A 13712-nucleotide genomic window follows, 5' to 3' on the forward strand; every position below is an offset into this window, starting at 1 on the left:
TTGCTGTATGACACCTCTCTGTTGACAAATGAGCTAGGCACCAATCCTAGCACCTCCCACAGGCAGGACAGTCTATTGGTGAGAGGTTACAGATATTAATTTTTAGGCTGTTTATAATATGGTAAGCTTTTCTTACTCCTTCAATCTTGCAGATAGTTTTACTGAGTATGTTAGTATAGGTTGGCCATCCTTTTTAGGACTTGGAATGCATTAATTCATGATCTTCTGTATTTCAAAGTTTCAATTAAAAAATCATCTGTAATAAAAACAACTCTGAGATACCATCTTACACCTGTCAGAATGGCTAAGATCAAAAACACTGAAGACAGCTTATGTTGGAGAGGATGAGGAGCAAGAGGAACACTCCTCCACTATTGGTGGGAATACAAACTTGTACAGCCACTCTGGAAATCAGTATGGCAATTTCTCAGAAAATTGGAAATCACTCTTCCTCAAGACCCAGCTATACCACTCTTTGGCATATACCCAAGGAATGCTCAGTCTTACCACAAGGACACATGCTCAATTATGTTCATAGCAGCATTATTTATAATAGCCAGAACCTGGAAAAAAACTAGATGCCCCTCAACTGAAGAATGGATAAAGAAAATGTGGCACATATACACAATGGAGTACTATTCAGCAGTAAAAAAACAATGATATCATGAAATTTGCAAGCAAATGGATGAAACTAGAAAATATTATCCTGAAGGAGGTAACCCAGACTCAGAAGAACATAGTATGTACTCACTCATAAGTGGATACTAGATGTGAGGGAAGGCCAGACTGCAACACACAGCTCCAGAGAGGCTAGCTAACAGGGAAAGACCCTAGGAGCGACACATGGATGACCCTGTGAAGAAGTGGGTGAGATCTACATGAGTGGACTAGGTGTGGGGGGTGGCAGAGGGTGAGGAGTGGGGGATGAGAACATAGCAAAATGGGAGGGTCAATCTGCAACAGGGACAGAGTGGGAGGGCAGGGAGGGAGATACCATGATACATGACAACTTTATGGGAATGGGAAGAGGCAGGGCACTGGGGAGGCTCTCAGGAATCCACAAGGATGACCCCACCTTGGTCTACTGGCAGTGGTCCAGAGGGTGCCTGGACTGGTCTACTCTGGTGACCAGTCTAGTGAATACCCTAACTGTCATCATAGAGCCTTTGTCCAGTGACTGATGGAGGCAGATGCAGAGATCCATGGCCAGGCACCAGGCTAAGCTCCAGGAATCCAATTGATGAGAGAGAGGAGGGATTCTGCAGGTGAGGGATGTCGAGATCATGATGGGAAGACATGCAGAGATGACTGGCCACACTAGTGGAAACCCATGAACTGTGGACTGGAGGCTGTGGAGCCCCCATAGGACTGGACTAGGCCCTCTGGATACAGAAGATGGTTGTTTGGCTTGAACTGTTTGGGGGGGCACCCAGGCAGGGGGATTGGGGTCTGTCCCTGGTGCATGGGCAGGCTTCTGGGAGTCTGGTGCCTGTGGTGTGATGCCTTGCACAGCCTTGGTGCAGTGGGAAGGGGCTTGGACCTGCCTAGGCTCAGTGAGCCGGGCTCGGCTGACTCCCCATGGGAGACCTTGATTTGGGGGATGTGAGGATGTGTGGTGGCTTGGAAGAGAGGGCTGGAGGGTGGGAGGATGGAGGAGGGGGATCTGTGGGTCATATGTGGAGTGAGTAGAAAATTTCTTAATAAAGAGAAATGAAAAATCAGCTGTTATTCTGATGGGTTTTTCTTTATATGTGGGTGGTACTTTTTTTTTCTCTTGCAGTTTTCAACACACTTTCTTTGTTATTTATCCTAAGTACTTTAATTACATAATTGATATGTCTTGGGGATTTTTCTTTTCTGGTCTTGTCCATTTTGTGTTCTATAGGCTTCTTATATCTGTGTCTTTCCTTAGTTTGGTGATGTTTTCTTCTATGATCTTCTTGAAACTATTGTTTATTGACTTGGGATTCTTCACCATCATTTATGCCTATAATTTGAAGGTTTGTTTTGTTCATGGTGTCCTACATTTCCTGTCTGCTCCTTTCCTACATGTTTTGTTGTTGTTGTTGTTGTGTGATATTTTGATCACATTATGACAATAAAGTTTCCCTTTAGTAGAGGGTAGAGCTAGCCACTAGCTGACCAAAATTATCCATAGTGGCCTTGAAGGACTGAGGACAGATTGGAGACAGGAACTAGTAGGGTGGGGCTAAGAGAGGAGCAGAGCCCTTTTGGATTGAAGATCAGGAAAGAGAGCAGGTTACTGGTGGGTCACTGGTAGCTTCTCCATTGCTTCTCTCATCATTCAGGTTCTTATCCCAACAACTTATCCCTGATTTTTTATTGATAAGTAATAATTATAATTTTTGTAATAATAATAATAAATGCTTCACCTGGCATCCAACATGGACCACAGAATTATAAGACAGCTGCTTGCCCCTGGCTTCTCAGTCACTGCAGCCATCAGAATTGGCTGGCTTTTCTTCCCTTGCCCCAAACCCTCTGAGAGAGTCTGGGATTTTCCTGTTGCAGTCTCTCTACAACTGCCTCCAGCTGTGGCTCAAACTCCACATTTCCCAAACTCTACAGGTGCTGGGGCTCCAAATGCTGGAGTTAAGTACCCATGACCAGCCAGGTCTACCATCAAGCAGCTCCCACTACATATGCTTCTTCTACATGTTCCCCTGTCTCCACTTTTCAGATGGCTGGCTCCTTGGTTCATTCTCCCTATCAGATGCGGGCTTCCCCCTGCACCCCCTCTTTGGGCTGCTGCCACACTAGGTTTGCCACCTCCACACCCACTTGGGCTTCTGCTGTTTTTTCAACCTCCACACACTCTCACAGCTACATATGAGCAGATACAGCTGCCTGCAACCAGACTCTGCACCGTGTCTCTGCCCAACTGTGCAGCAGCAGCCAGCCACACACTTCACTGTCATTGTCAACAGACCTGGTGAGACAACATGTAGCAGGAATCTTAAAGGGTCTTATTTATAAAAATCAAACCCAGAGCCAGGTATTGGAGTGAATGCTGGAAGATCAGAGAAGCAGAACAAGCCACAGCCACCTCACCTTGCCAGTTTCCTCAGCTGATCCTGTTTCCTCAGACTGGAAGTCTCTGAGTCCTCATCCAGAATGAATCTCAGCTGAACTGTGCTGCTCAAAAGCCTAAAAGCTTAACTGACTAAAAGCTTCTGGTTCCTGGTTTTCACACCTTATATACCTTTCTGCTTTCTGACATCACTTCCTGGGATTAAAGGCTCACTTCCTGGGATTAAAGGTGTGAGTCACCATGCTTGGCTGTTTCCAGTGTGGCCTTAAACTCATAGAGATCCAGATGGATCTCTGCCTTCCAAGTGATAGGATTAAAGGTGTGTGTTCCACCATTTTCTCACCTCTATATCTAGTGGCTGTTCTGTTCTCTGACCCCAAATGAGTTTATTAGGGTGCACAATATTTTGGGGAACACAATACCACCACAAAAACTGGGAATTCTTAAGGGGATAATTATTTTTTTAAAAAAAGAAAGAAAGAAAGAAAGGTTTTCTTTCTCATGTTAAAAATGGGAAGCAATATTACAATGTAGGGAGTTAAGTCTCTGTAGGATGGTTTGATAATGGAATAATTAAATGAAGAGATAATTAACTTAGCTGGGATTTACATAATGTCAAATGTAATCATTTTCAGTTTGGTAATTCTTGTTTTATCCCTTTAAAAGTTGGTTGAGCCGGGCGGTGGTGGCGCACGCCTTTAATCCCAGCACTCGGGAGGCAGAGCCAGGCGGATCTCTGTGAGTTCGAGGCCAGCCTGGGCTACCAAGTGAGTCCCAGGAAAGGCACAAAGCTACACAGAGAAACCCTGTCTCGAAAAACCAAAAAAAAAAAAAAAGAAGTTGGTTGATATCAGTGCCAAATACAAAAAAAAAATTGACTGATAAGATCCTTAGAAAACAGACAAATTGAACTAAGAAAAATATTAACACAGAGACAGAGAAGTTTAGAACAGAAGTTACCACACTATTGCATAATGAAACTGAAGAGAAGCATTCCAAGATTAATTTATCTAGTTACCATTCAGGAATGACCACAAAATGATAGCCATCCCAAGGCTATTCAGAAGTTAACTGGGGTCCAATAGAAATGTTAGATTTGAAGAGATTGAAAAAAGCAATAGTTTCTTATGGTGTGCATTCGCTTTTGTGAAGCAGATGTTAAATTCGTGGGCCACTCAGAATAGAATTATTCCACAAGACTAGAAACATTTAGTTACAGCAGTATTGGAAGCTATTCCTCAGTTACAGTGGAGGAACTGGTGGAGAGATGAAGCTAGGGCCTCAAACAGCAAGGTAGTGTTAGAGGTTATGAGATTTCCCAAGATCAAATCCTCGGTGAGGGCCATTATACTGATGTGGAAAAATATATGATAATCATACCTTGGCCCTATGCCATACAGCAGCTTTGAATGCTTTGGACAAGATTGAAGAAACAGGAAAAAGGACCAAGCCATTTACTAAAATTATATAAGGCCCAAAAGAAGCCTTCACTGATTTTTTTTACAAAGATTGACTTCAGCTGTAAATAGAATGATGTCAGAACTAGAAGTCAGAAGAATATTAATTGAAACTTTGGTTTTTAAAAATGCTAATTCAGAATGTAAAAGGATTATTAGGCCTTTAAAGGCAAGATCAGGGCCCATAGATGATAGATTGGAAATACAATTGATACTGAATCTCACAACAAAGGCCAACTTTGGACTAACCAATGCAGATCAACTTGGGACAGGTAATGTAACACTTTGACATTGGGAAACATCATTGGGGGCCTGAGGCCCCTGTATCAAATTTGGTTCAATCATTCCCTGTCAGCAATGGGGAAACTCCTCCACAGATCAATTAAAAGACTTAATGCCTGTTATGGAAAAACCATACTGTTCTGAATGACAGAACAGATTTAGAAGATAAAACAAAATTTTCAGGAGAAATCATAAAGCAAATATTTTGGCAACCTCTATAAATGATCAAAGACCAAAGTTAAAAATATGAATAAATGGCATTGAAAACTGGGGATTTGGTAGACATAGGAGCAGATATAACAACAATTGCACCAAAATCTTAGCATCTAAATTAGTGTCTTCAGGAGGTAAATGTTCAGCTTTTAGAAATTGGAACTTTGTCTCAAGTAAAACAAAGTGCAATATGGGTCAAATCTATAGGGCTGAAAGGACATAGAGGAAAACCAAAGCCATATGTGGTTAATATAGCAATGAATTTATGGGGATGTAATTTGTTACAGCAATGGAATACCCAGATTAACATTCCTCCAATCTTAGAAACAAACCACAAACTAAGGTATGTTGCTGAGAAAAATATTCAAAGGCATTATAAAGAACAGTCACTGACCATTCAGTTTGTACATAAACAGCACAGCAGCTGATGATCTTTCAATGGTACCAACAGCCCTACCTTTAAAATGGTTAACTGACAACCCTGTCTGGGTGGAAAAATGGCCTTGGACATCAGAAAAATTACAGGCACTAGAGCAGCTGGTACAGAAGCAGCTAAGTGCTTAACATATTGTAGAATTTAACAAATCCTTGGAATTGTCCTATATTTGACATTAAACAGAAATCTGGAAAATGAAGAATTATAACAGATCTAAGAGCTATTAATAAGGTGATTCAGCCCAATAGGCTCTTTTAGTCTGGAATTCCCTTGCCTTCTCTATTACCTATAGAATGGTCTATTATAGTGATTGATTTAAAAAACTGATTGTTTTACTATACCTTTGCAAGAACATGATAGAGAAAAATTTGGCTTCACAGTCCCTACTTCCAGCCTGTTAAAAGATATCAGTGGAAAGTTCTTCCACAAAGAATGTTAAACAGCCCTACTTTGTGTCAATATTTGTATAACAGCAATTGGAAATAATTTATAATCAGTTTCCTCACTATATAATTTACCATTATATGGATATCTTACTAGCTTATTCAGATGCAAATACATTAGAGAAAATGTTTGAAGAAGTAAAGAAAATTTTACCTTGTTGGGGATTACAAATTGTTCCTAAAAAATGCAAAGAGGAGATTATATTAATTACCTAGGGTATAAGATATGCTTACAAAAATTCAGTCACAGAAAGTACAAATCAGGAGAGATCAATTATGAACTCTTAATGATTTTCAAAAATTGCTGGGAGATATTAACTGACTATGACCCACAACTGGATTGACAACTCAAGAAGTAACATAATTTCTTTCAAACCTTATAAGGTGATAGGGATGTAAATAGTCCAAGAAAATTATCAGCAGAGGATGAGAGAGAATTGGCTTTGGTAGAAAAGAAATTGAAGGATGCACATGTGGATCATTTGGGTCCACAGCTTGATTGCATTCTGGTTATTTTACCTTTTATACATTATCCTACTGGAGTTCTAATTCAGAGAGAAGATAATATCTTAGAATGGATATTATTATCACACAATCAGAGTAAAAAAAATTGAAGACCTATGTAGAAAAGGTTTCTAAATTGTTCCTGAAAGTAAAGTTAAAACTTCAACGATTAGCAGAAATAGACCCAGCAGAAATTATACTAAATTTTACTGTGACTGAAATGTCCTCATTATGGACAGAAAATTAACATTGACAAAGAGCTTGCAGTAATTTTTGGAAGAGATTAGCAATAAATATCCCAAAAGCAAGAGATTTCCCTTTATAAAGAGAACTAATTGGATCTTTCCTCACATTGTAGGGGAACACCAATTTCTGGAGCCCCTACATTCTCTACTGATGGAAACAAATCAGGAAAGGCACATTATATAGTCTGGAAATTTAAGTAAAGTGGCTCAAAGCCCTTATGACTCTGTTCAAATTCAGAATTATATGCTATTCTTATGGTATTAGATTTTCCAGAATGTCTTAATATAGTTACTGAATTTTAATATGCACAGAGAATTGTTTTACATATTGAAACTGCTAAACTTATTCCAGATGATTGAGAATTAACTTTTTATTTATTCAATTACAAGAAATAATCAGAACTAGAAATGACCCCTTGTATATGACACATATCAGGTTCCATACGAGTCTACCTGGCCCTCCAGCACAAGATAATGATGAAATTGATTAGCTGTTGCTAGGAAATGTGCTAGAAGCCTCATAATTTCATAAGAAGCATCATGTTAATAGCAATGGTTTGAAAAAAGATTTTCCCATCACTTGGCAACAAGCCAAGGAAATTATAAGGAAATATCCTACTTATTCTTTGTATAATGAAATAACACTATCTACAGGAAGTAACCCAAAGGGTACTCAAAAAATCAAATTCAGCAAATGGATGTGTTTAACTTTCAGAGTTTGGAAATTAACATATATATATATATATATATATATATATATATATATATATATATATATATATATATATATATATATATATATATATATGTTATATACCATACCATAGATACATACTCAGGATTTCACTGGGAACTGTTTTGAGTTCTGAGAAGGCTTATCCTGTAATTACACATTTTGTTGTGCTAGAAACCTCATCCAACTACTGAGGGATCTGGATGCAGAGATACATGACTAGGCCCCGGGTGGATCTCTGGGAGTCCAATTAGCGAGAATGAGGAGGGTTTATATGAGCGAGAATTGTTGAGACCAAGGTTGGATAAAGCACAGGGACAAATAGCCAAATGAATGAAAACACATGAACTATGAACCAATGGCTGAGGGGTCCCCACTGGATCAGGCCCTCTGAATGGGTGAGACAGTTGATTGGCTTGATCTGTTTGGGAGGCATCCAGGCAGTGGGACCAGATCTTGTGCTCATTGCATTAGTTGGCTGTTTGAAACCTGGGGCCTATGCAGGATTGTTTGGCTCGGCCTGGGAGGAGGGGGACTAGACCTACCTGGACTGAGTCTACCAGGTTGACCTCAGTCTGTGGGGAAGGCTTTGCCCTGGAGGAGATGGGAATGGGGGGGGGGGTTGGGGGGAAGGTGAGGGGGACGGGAGTGGGGAGAACAAGGGAATCCGTGGCTGATATGTAGAACTGAATTGTATTGCAAAATAAATTAAAAAAAAAAGTTATGACCATCATGAGTATACCTGTATAAATTAAGACTGACAATGCTCCAGCATATGTCTCTAGTAAAATAAAACAGTTTTTTTTCATATTACAACATAAAGCATATTACACATATACCACAGGCACTAGGTTTCTCTCTAACCCCAAAATGCCCCCCATCAAGATGTCTCTTTAGTTGCTCTCCTGCTCAATCCCACACTCAAACTGACTCCTGTGCTCAGCCTGCCCAACCCACTACCTCAAGTTCCCATCTCCCATCCCCTCTACCCCCCACCCCAGTTTACCCAGATCTCTTACAATTCCCCTTCCTGGGGAAATCCATTCATCCTTCTTTGGGCTGTCTTTGTTATCTAGCCTCTCTGGGGCTATGGATTGTAGGTTGATTATCCTGTACTTTACTCCTAATATCAACTTATGAGTGAGTACATACCATGTTTGTCTCTGAGTCTGGGTTACCTCACTCAGAATGAATTTTTTAAGTTCCATCCATTTTCCTGCAAATTTCATGAGATCATTGTTTTTTACAGCTGAGTAATATTCCATTATGTAAGTGTACCACATTTTCCTTATCTGGTCTTTGGTTGAGGGGCATCTTGGTTGTTTCAAGACTCTGGATATCATGAATAATGCTACTATGAACACTGTTGAGCAAGTGTCCTTGTGGTATTATTGAGCATCTTTTGCCCAAGATTGGTATAGCTGGGTCTTGAGGTAGATTGAATACCATTTTTCTGAGAGACCACCATATTGATTTCCAAAGTGGCTATACCAGTTTGCACTCCCACCAGCAGTAAAGGAATGTTCTCCTTACTCCACACCCTCTCCAACATGAGCTGTAATCAGTGTTTTTGATCTTAGTCATTCTAATAGGTATAAGATAGTATCTCAGAGTCATTTTGATTTGCATTTCTTTGATGACTAGGGATGTTGAATAACTATTTAAGTGTATTCTTCCCATTTGAGATTCTTCCATTAAGAATTCTCTGTTTAGTTCTGTATCTCATTTTTAATTGAATAATTTGGTATTTAGACATCTAGTTTCTTGAGCTCTTTATATAATTTGGAGATCTGCCTTCTGTTAGAGGTGGGGTTGTGAAGATCTTTTCCCATTTTGTAGGCTGCCCTATTTTGTTTTATTTACACTGTCCTTTGCCTTACAGAAAGTTCTCAGTTTCAGAAGGTCCCATTTATTAATTGTTGATCTCAGCATCTGTGCTACTGGTGTTATATTCAGAAAGTAGTCCCCTGTGCCAATGCTTTCAAGGCTACTTCCTACTTTCTCTTTGATCAGGTTCAGTGTAACTGAATTTATGTTAAAGTCTTCAATCCACTTGGACTTGATTTTGTGCAGGGCAATAGATATGGATCTATTTGCATTCTTCTATGTGTTGCCATCCAGTTATGCCAGCATGAATTGTTGAAGATGCTTTCTTTTTTCCATTATACAATTTTGGATTCTTTGTCAAGAATCAGATGTTCATAGGTGTTTAGGTTAATGTCAGGGTCTTCAATTTGATTCCATTGATCCACATGTCTGTTTTTATACCAATACCAAGCTGTTTTTATTACTATAACTCTGTAGTAGAGCTTGAAGTCAGGGATGGTGATTCCTCCAGAAGTTCCTTTATTGTACAGGATTGTTTAAGCTATCTTGGGCTTTTAGTTTTTCCATATGAAATTGAGTATGGTTCTTTTGAGGTCAGTGAATAATTGTACTAAGATTTTGATGGGGATTGCATTGAATCTGTAGATTGCTTTTGGTAAAATGCTATTTTACTATGTTGATCCTACCTATCCAAGAGCATGAAGGATCTTTCCATTTTCTGATATCTTCTTCAATTTCTTTCTTCAAAGACTTAAAGTTCTTGTCATACAGGTCTCTCATTTGTTTGGTTAGAGTTACCCCAACATATTTTATATTATTTGTGGCTATTGTAAAGGGCGATATTTCTCTGATTTCTTTCTCAACACATTTATTATTTGCATATAAGAGGACTACTGATTTTTATGAGTTAATCTTGTATACTGCCACATTACTGAAGATGTTTATAGCTCTAGGAGTTCCCTGGTAGAATTTTTGTGGTCACTTATGTAGAGTATTATACTATCTGAAAATAGCATAGTTTGACTTCTTCCTTTCCAATTATATCTCCTTGATATTCTTTTGTTGTTTTATTGCTCTAGCTAGAACTTCAAGTACTATATTGAAGATGTAGAGGGAGTAGACAGATTTATCTTCTTCCTGATTTGGGTGGAATTGCTTTGAGTTTCTTTCCATTTAATTTGATGTTGACTGCCAGCTTGCTGTATATTGCTTTTATTATGTTTAGTTATTTTCCTTGTATCCCTGATCTGTAAAAGACTTTTATTGTGGAGGGGTGTTGGATTTTATCAAAGACTTTTTCAGCATCAAATGAGATGATCATTTCTTTCAGTTTGTTTATATGGTGAATTACATTGACAGATTTTTATATATTGAACCATCCCTGCATCTCTAGGATGAAGCCCATTTGATCATGATGGGTGATTCCTTTTATGTGTTCTTGATTTTGGTTTTCCAGCATTTTATTGAGTATTTTTGCATCAATGTTCATGAAGAAGATTGGTCTATAATTCTCTTTCTTTGTTGCATCTTTGCATGGCTTGGGTATCAGGGTAACTGTAGCCTCTTAAAAAGAGTTTGGTAATGTTCTGTCTGTTGCTATTGTGTGAAACAATTTGAAGAGTATTGGTATTAGCTCATCTTTGAAAATCTGGTAGAATTCTGCTCTGAAACCATATGCCCTTGACTTTTTTGGGGCGGGCAGGGGTTAGGAGTCTTTTTTTTTTTTTTTTTTGGTTTTTCGAGACAGGGTTTCTCTGTGTAGCTTTGCGCCTTTCCTGGAACTCACTTGGTAGCCCAGGCTGGCCTCAAACTCACAGAGATCCGCCTGGCTCTGCCTCCCAAGTGCTGAGATTAAAGGCGTGCACCACCACCGCCCGGCGGTTAGGAGTCTTTTAATGACTGCTTCTATTTCCATAGAAGTTATAGGTCTATTTAAATTGTTTATCTGGTCTTGATTTAATTTGGCTATATGATCTCTATCCAGAAAATTGTCCATTTCTTTTAGACTTTCCAATTGTGTGGAGTCCAGGTTTTTGAAGTATAACCTAATGATTCTCTCGATTTCTTCATTGTCAGTTGTTAATTCTCCTTTTTTTGTTTCTGATTTTGTTAATTTGGATATTCTCTCTCTGTCTTTTAGTTAGTTTGGATAAAAGTTTTTCTATCTTGTTGATTTTCTCAAAGAACCAACTCTTTGTTTGATTGATTCTTTTGTTGTTCTCTTTGTTTCTATTTTATTGATTTCAGCCCTCAATTTGATTATTTCCTGGCATCTACTCCTCCTGGGTGAGTTTGTTTCTTTTTCTTCTAGTGCTTTCAGGGGTACTGTTAAGTTGCTAGTGTGATATTTCTCCAACTTCTTTATGTGGGCATTTAGTGCTATACATTTTCCTCTTAGTACTGCTTTCATAGTGTCCCATAATTTTGGTATATTGTACATTCATTTTCATTGAATTCTAGGAAGACTTTAATTTCTTTATTTATCTCTTCCTTGACCCATTGGTAATTCAGTTGAGCATTATTCAGTTTCCATGAGGTTGTAAGCTTTCTGTAATTTGTGTTTTTGTTTAATTCTAACTTTAGGCCAAGGTGGTACAATAAAATACAGGAGGTTATTCCAATTTCTTCATATTTGTTGAGATTTGTTTTGTGACTGAGTATGTGGTCAATTTTAGAGAAGGTTCCATGGGGTGCTGGGAAGCTGAGAAGAAAGCATATTCTCTTGTCTTTGGGTGGAATGTTCTGTAGATGTCTATTAAGTCCATTTGAGTCATAACATCTGTTAGTTCTCTTATTTCTATGGTAGGTTTCTGTCTGGCAGACCTGTTCATTGCTGAGTGGAGTGTTCGAGTTTCCCACTATTAGTGTATGGGGTTTGATGTGCATGTAGCTGGAGAGTTTCTCTCCAGCTCCCGCCAAGACCTGCCAGTCCCGGAGCCCACTTATAAAATAAACACACCGACTCTTATATTATTTAAACTGCTCAGCCATTAGCTCAGGCCTACCATTGTCTAGCTCTTACTCTTATACTATGCCCATTTTTGTTAATCTGTGGCTTTACCTGTTGCCTCTACATGATGCTCCCTGGACAGCAGCTGATGTCTCCTCTCCCTGCCTTCCTGTCCTTTCCTTTCTCCTTTCTGTTAGTCCTGCCTATACTTCCTGCCTGGCTATTGGCCAATCAGTGTTTTATTTATCAAACAATCATCCACAGCACATGCAATTTAAGCTTTAGTAATGTTCCTTTTACATATGTGGGTGTCCTTATATTTGAGGCATAAATGTTCAGAATTGAGACTTCATCTTGATGGATTTTTCCTGTGATTAATTTAATATGTAATGTCCTTCTCAATCTCTCTTGAATAATTTTAATTTGAGGTCTATTTTGTTAGATATTAAGATTGCTACACCAGCTTGCTTCTTAAGTCCATTTGACTGGAAAGATTTTTCCCAGGCCTTTACTCTGAGGTAGTGTCTCTCTTTGAAGTTGAGGTGTGTTTCTTGTATGTACCAGAAGAATGGATCCTGTTTTTTTATCCATTCTGTTAGACCATGTCTTTTTATAGGTGAATTGAGTCCATTGATATTAAGGAATATTAATGACCAATGATTGTTAATTCCTGTTATTTGGGGGTTGTAGTGTTTTGTATTTCCCTTCTTTGGTATTTGCTGGTATGGAATTATCTATTGCCTGTGTTTTCATGGGTGCATCTAACTTCCTTAGGTTCAATTTTTCCTTCCAGTGTTTTCTGTGGGGCTGGATTTGTGGATAGGTATTGTTATATCTAGTTTTATCATGAAATATCTTGTTTACTCCATCTATGGCAATTGAGAGTTTATCTTAAAAACCATTAGCAAGGTACTTTGTCTAATCTACACTGAAGCTTTATATCACCTAATAGTGTACAGCTATCTTGGCAGCTGGGGAAATTCAAATATTTTCCTATGTCGTCCTGAGCTGTGACCTACAGCAGTTTCTTAGTGGAACTCATTAGGCCCTGACTGTGTCAAAATTATATAGCATCTTCCTGACAATCCACAGAAATAAATATGCCCAATAGATCAGGATGTATTCATGAGATAGACACATTACAATACAGGTAGTGGGGGACTCCCCACATACATATGCATTATATCAGATACCAGAGAAAAGCATGTAGCAGCAACAATGTGAAGGCACAGCATAAGCAAAAGACATTCTGGAATCTGTATTCTCATAAGCCTCTCTTGAACTAGACATACCCATCAGAGAGTTTTTCTTCTGGTGAACTGACCCCTGAATTTCAATTGCCATTTGCTGTTCCTCTGACATGGACACTCACTACTGGCAGTTTATGAATCCCTGTATCTAGTGATAAAGCATGGTGTGGTGACATGCATGACCAAGAACCATTCAATCAATCTAATCTAAAAGTAGGAGTGGCACAAAGACAGTTAAATATTAGTTATTTCATCCTGGTTAACAACATTTCCACAACACAAGCTAGGGGCTTTAGATAATAGACACATATTATTTTATA

At 38.8% G+C, this 13712-nt stretch overlaps 1 protein-coding gene across 1 annotated transcript in view; it reads right to left on the bottom strand.

The window, feature by feature from the left end:
• Window positions 1–13504, bottom strand: part of LOC128106662 (acidic mammalian chitinase-like) — a 35924-nt gene extending 22420 nt beyond the window's left edge. The window contains exon 1 of the mRNA XM_052732217.1: window positions 13435–13504. Within this exon, the coding sequence (XP_052588177.1) occupies window positions 13435–13504 (70 nt within the window). The remainder of the gene's footprint in view (window positions 1–13434) is intronic.
• Between the last annotated feature and the right edge of the window lie 208 nt (window positions 13505–13712).

The sequence above is a fragment of the Peromyscus californicus genome, unplaced genomic scaffold (genome assembly GCF_007827085.1).
Source record: "Peromyscus californicus insignis strain IS unplaced genomic scaffold, ASM782708v3 Scaffold_9__1_contigs__length_137607984, whole genome shotgun sequence".
NCBI lineage: Eukaryota > Metazoa > Chordata > Mammalia > Rodentia > Cricetidae > Peromyscus > Peromyscus californicus.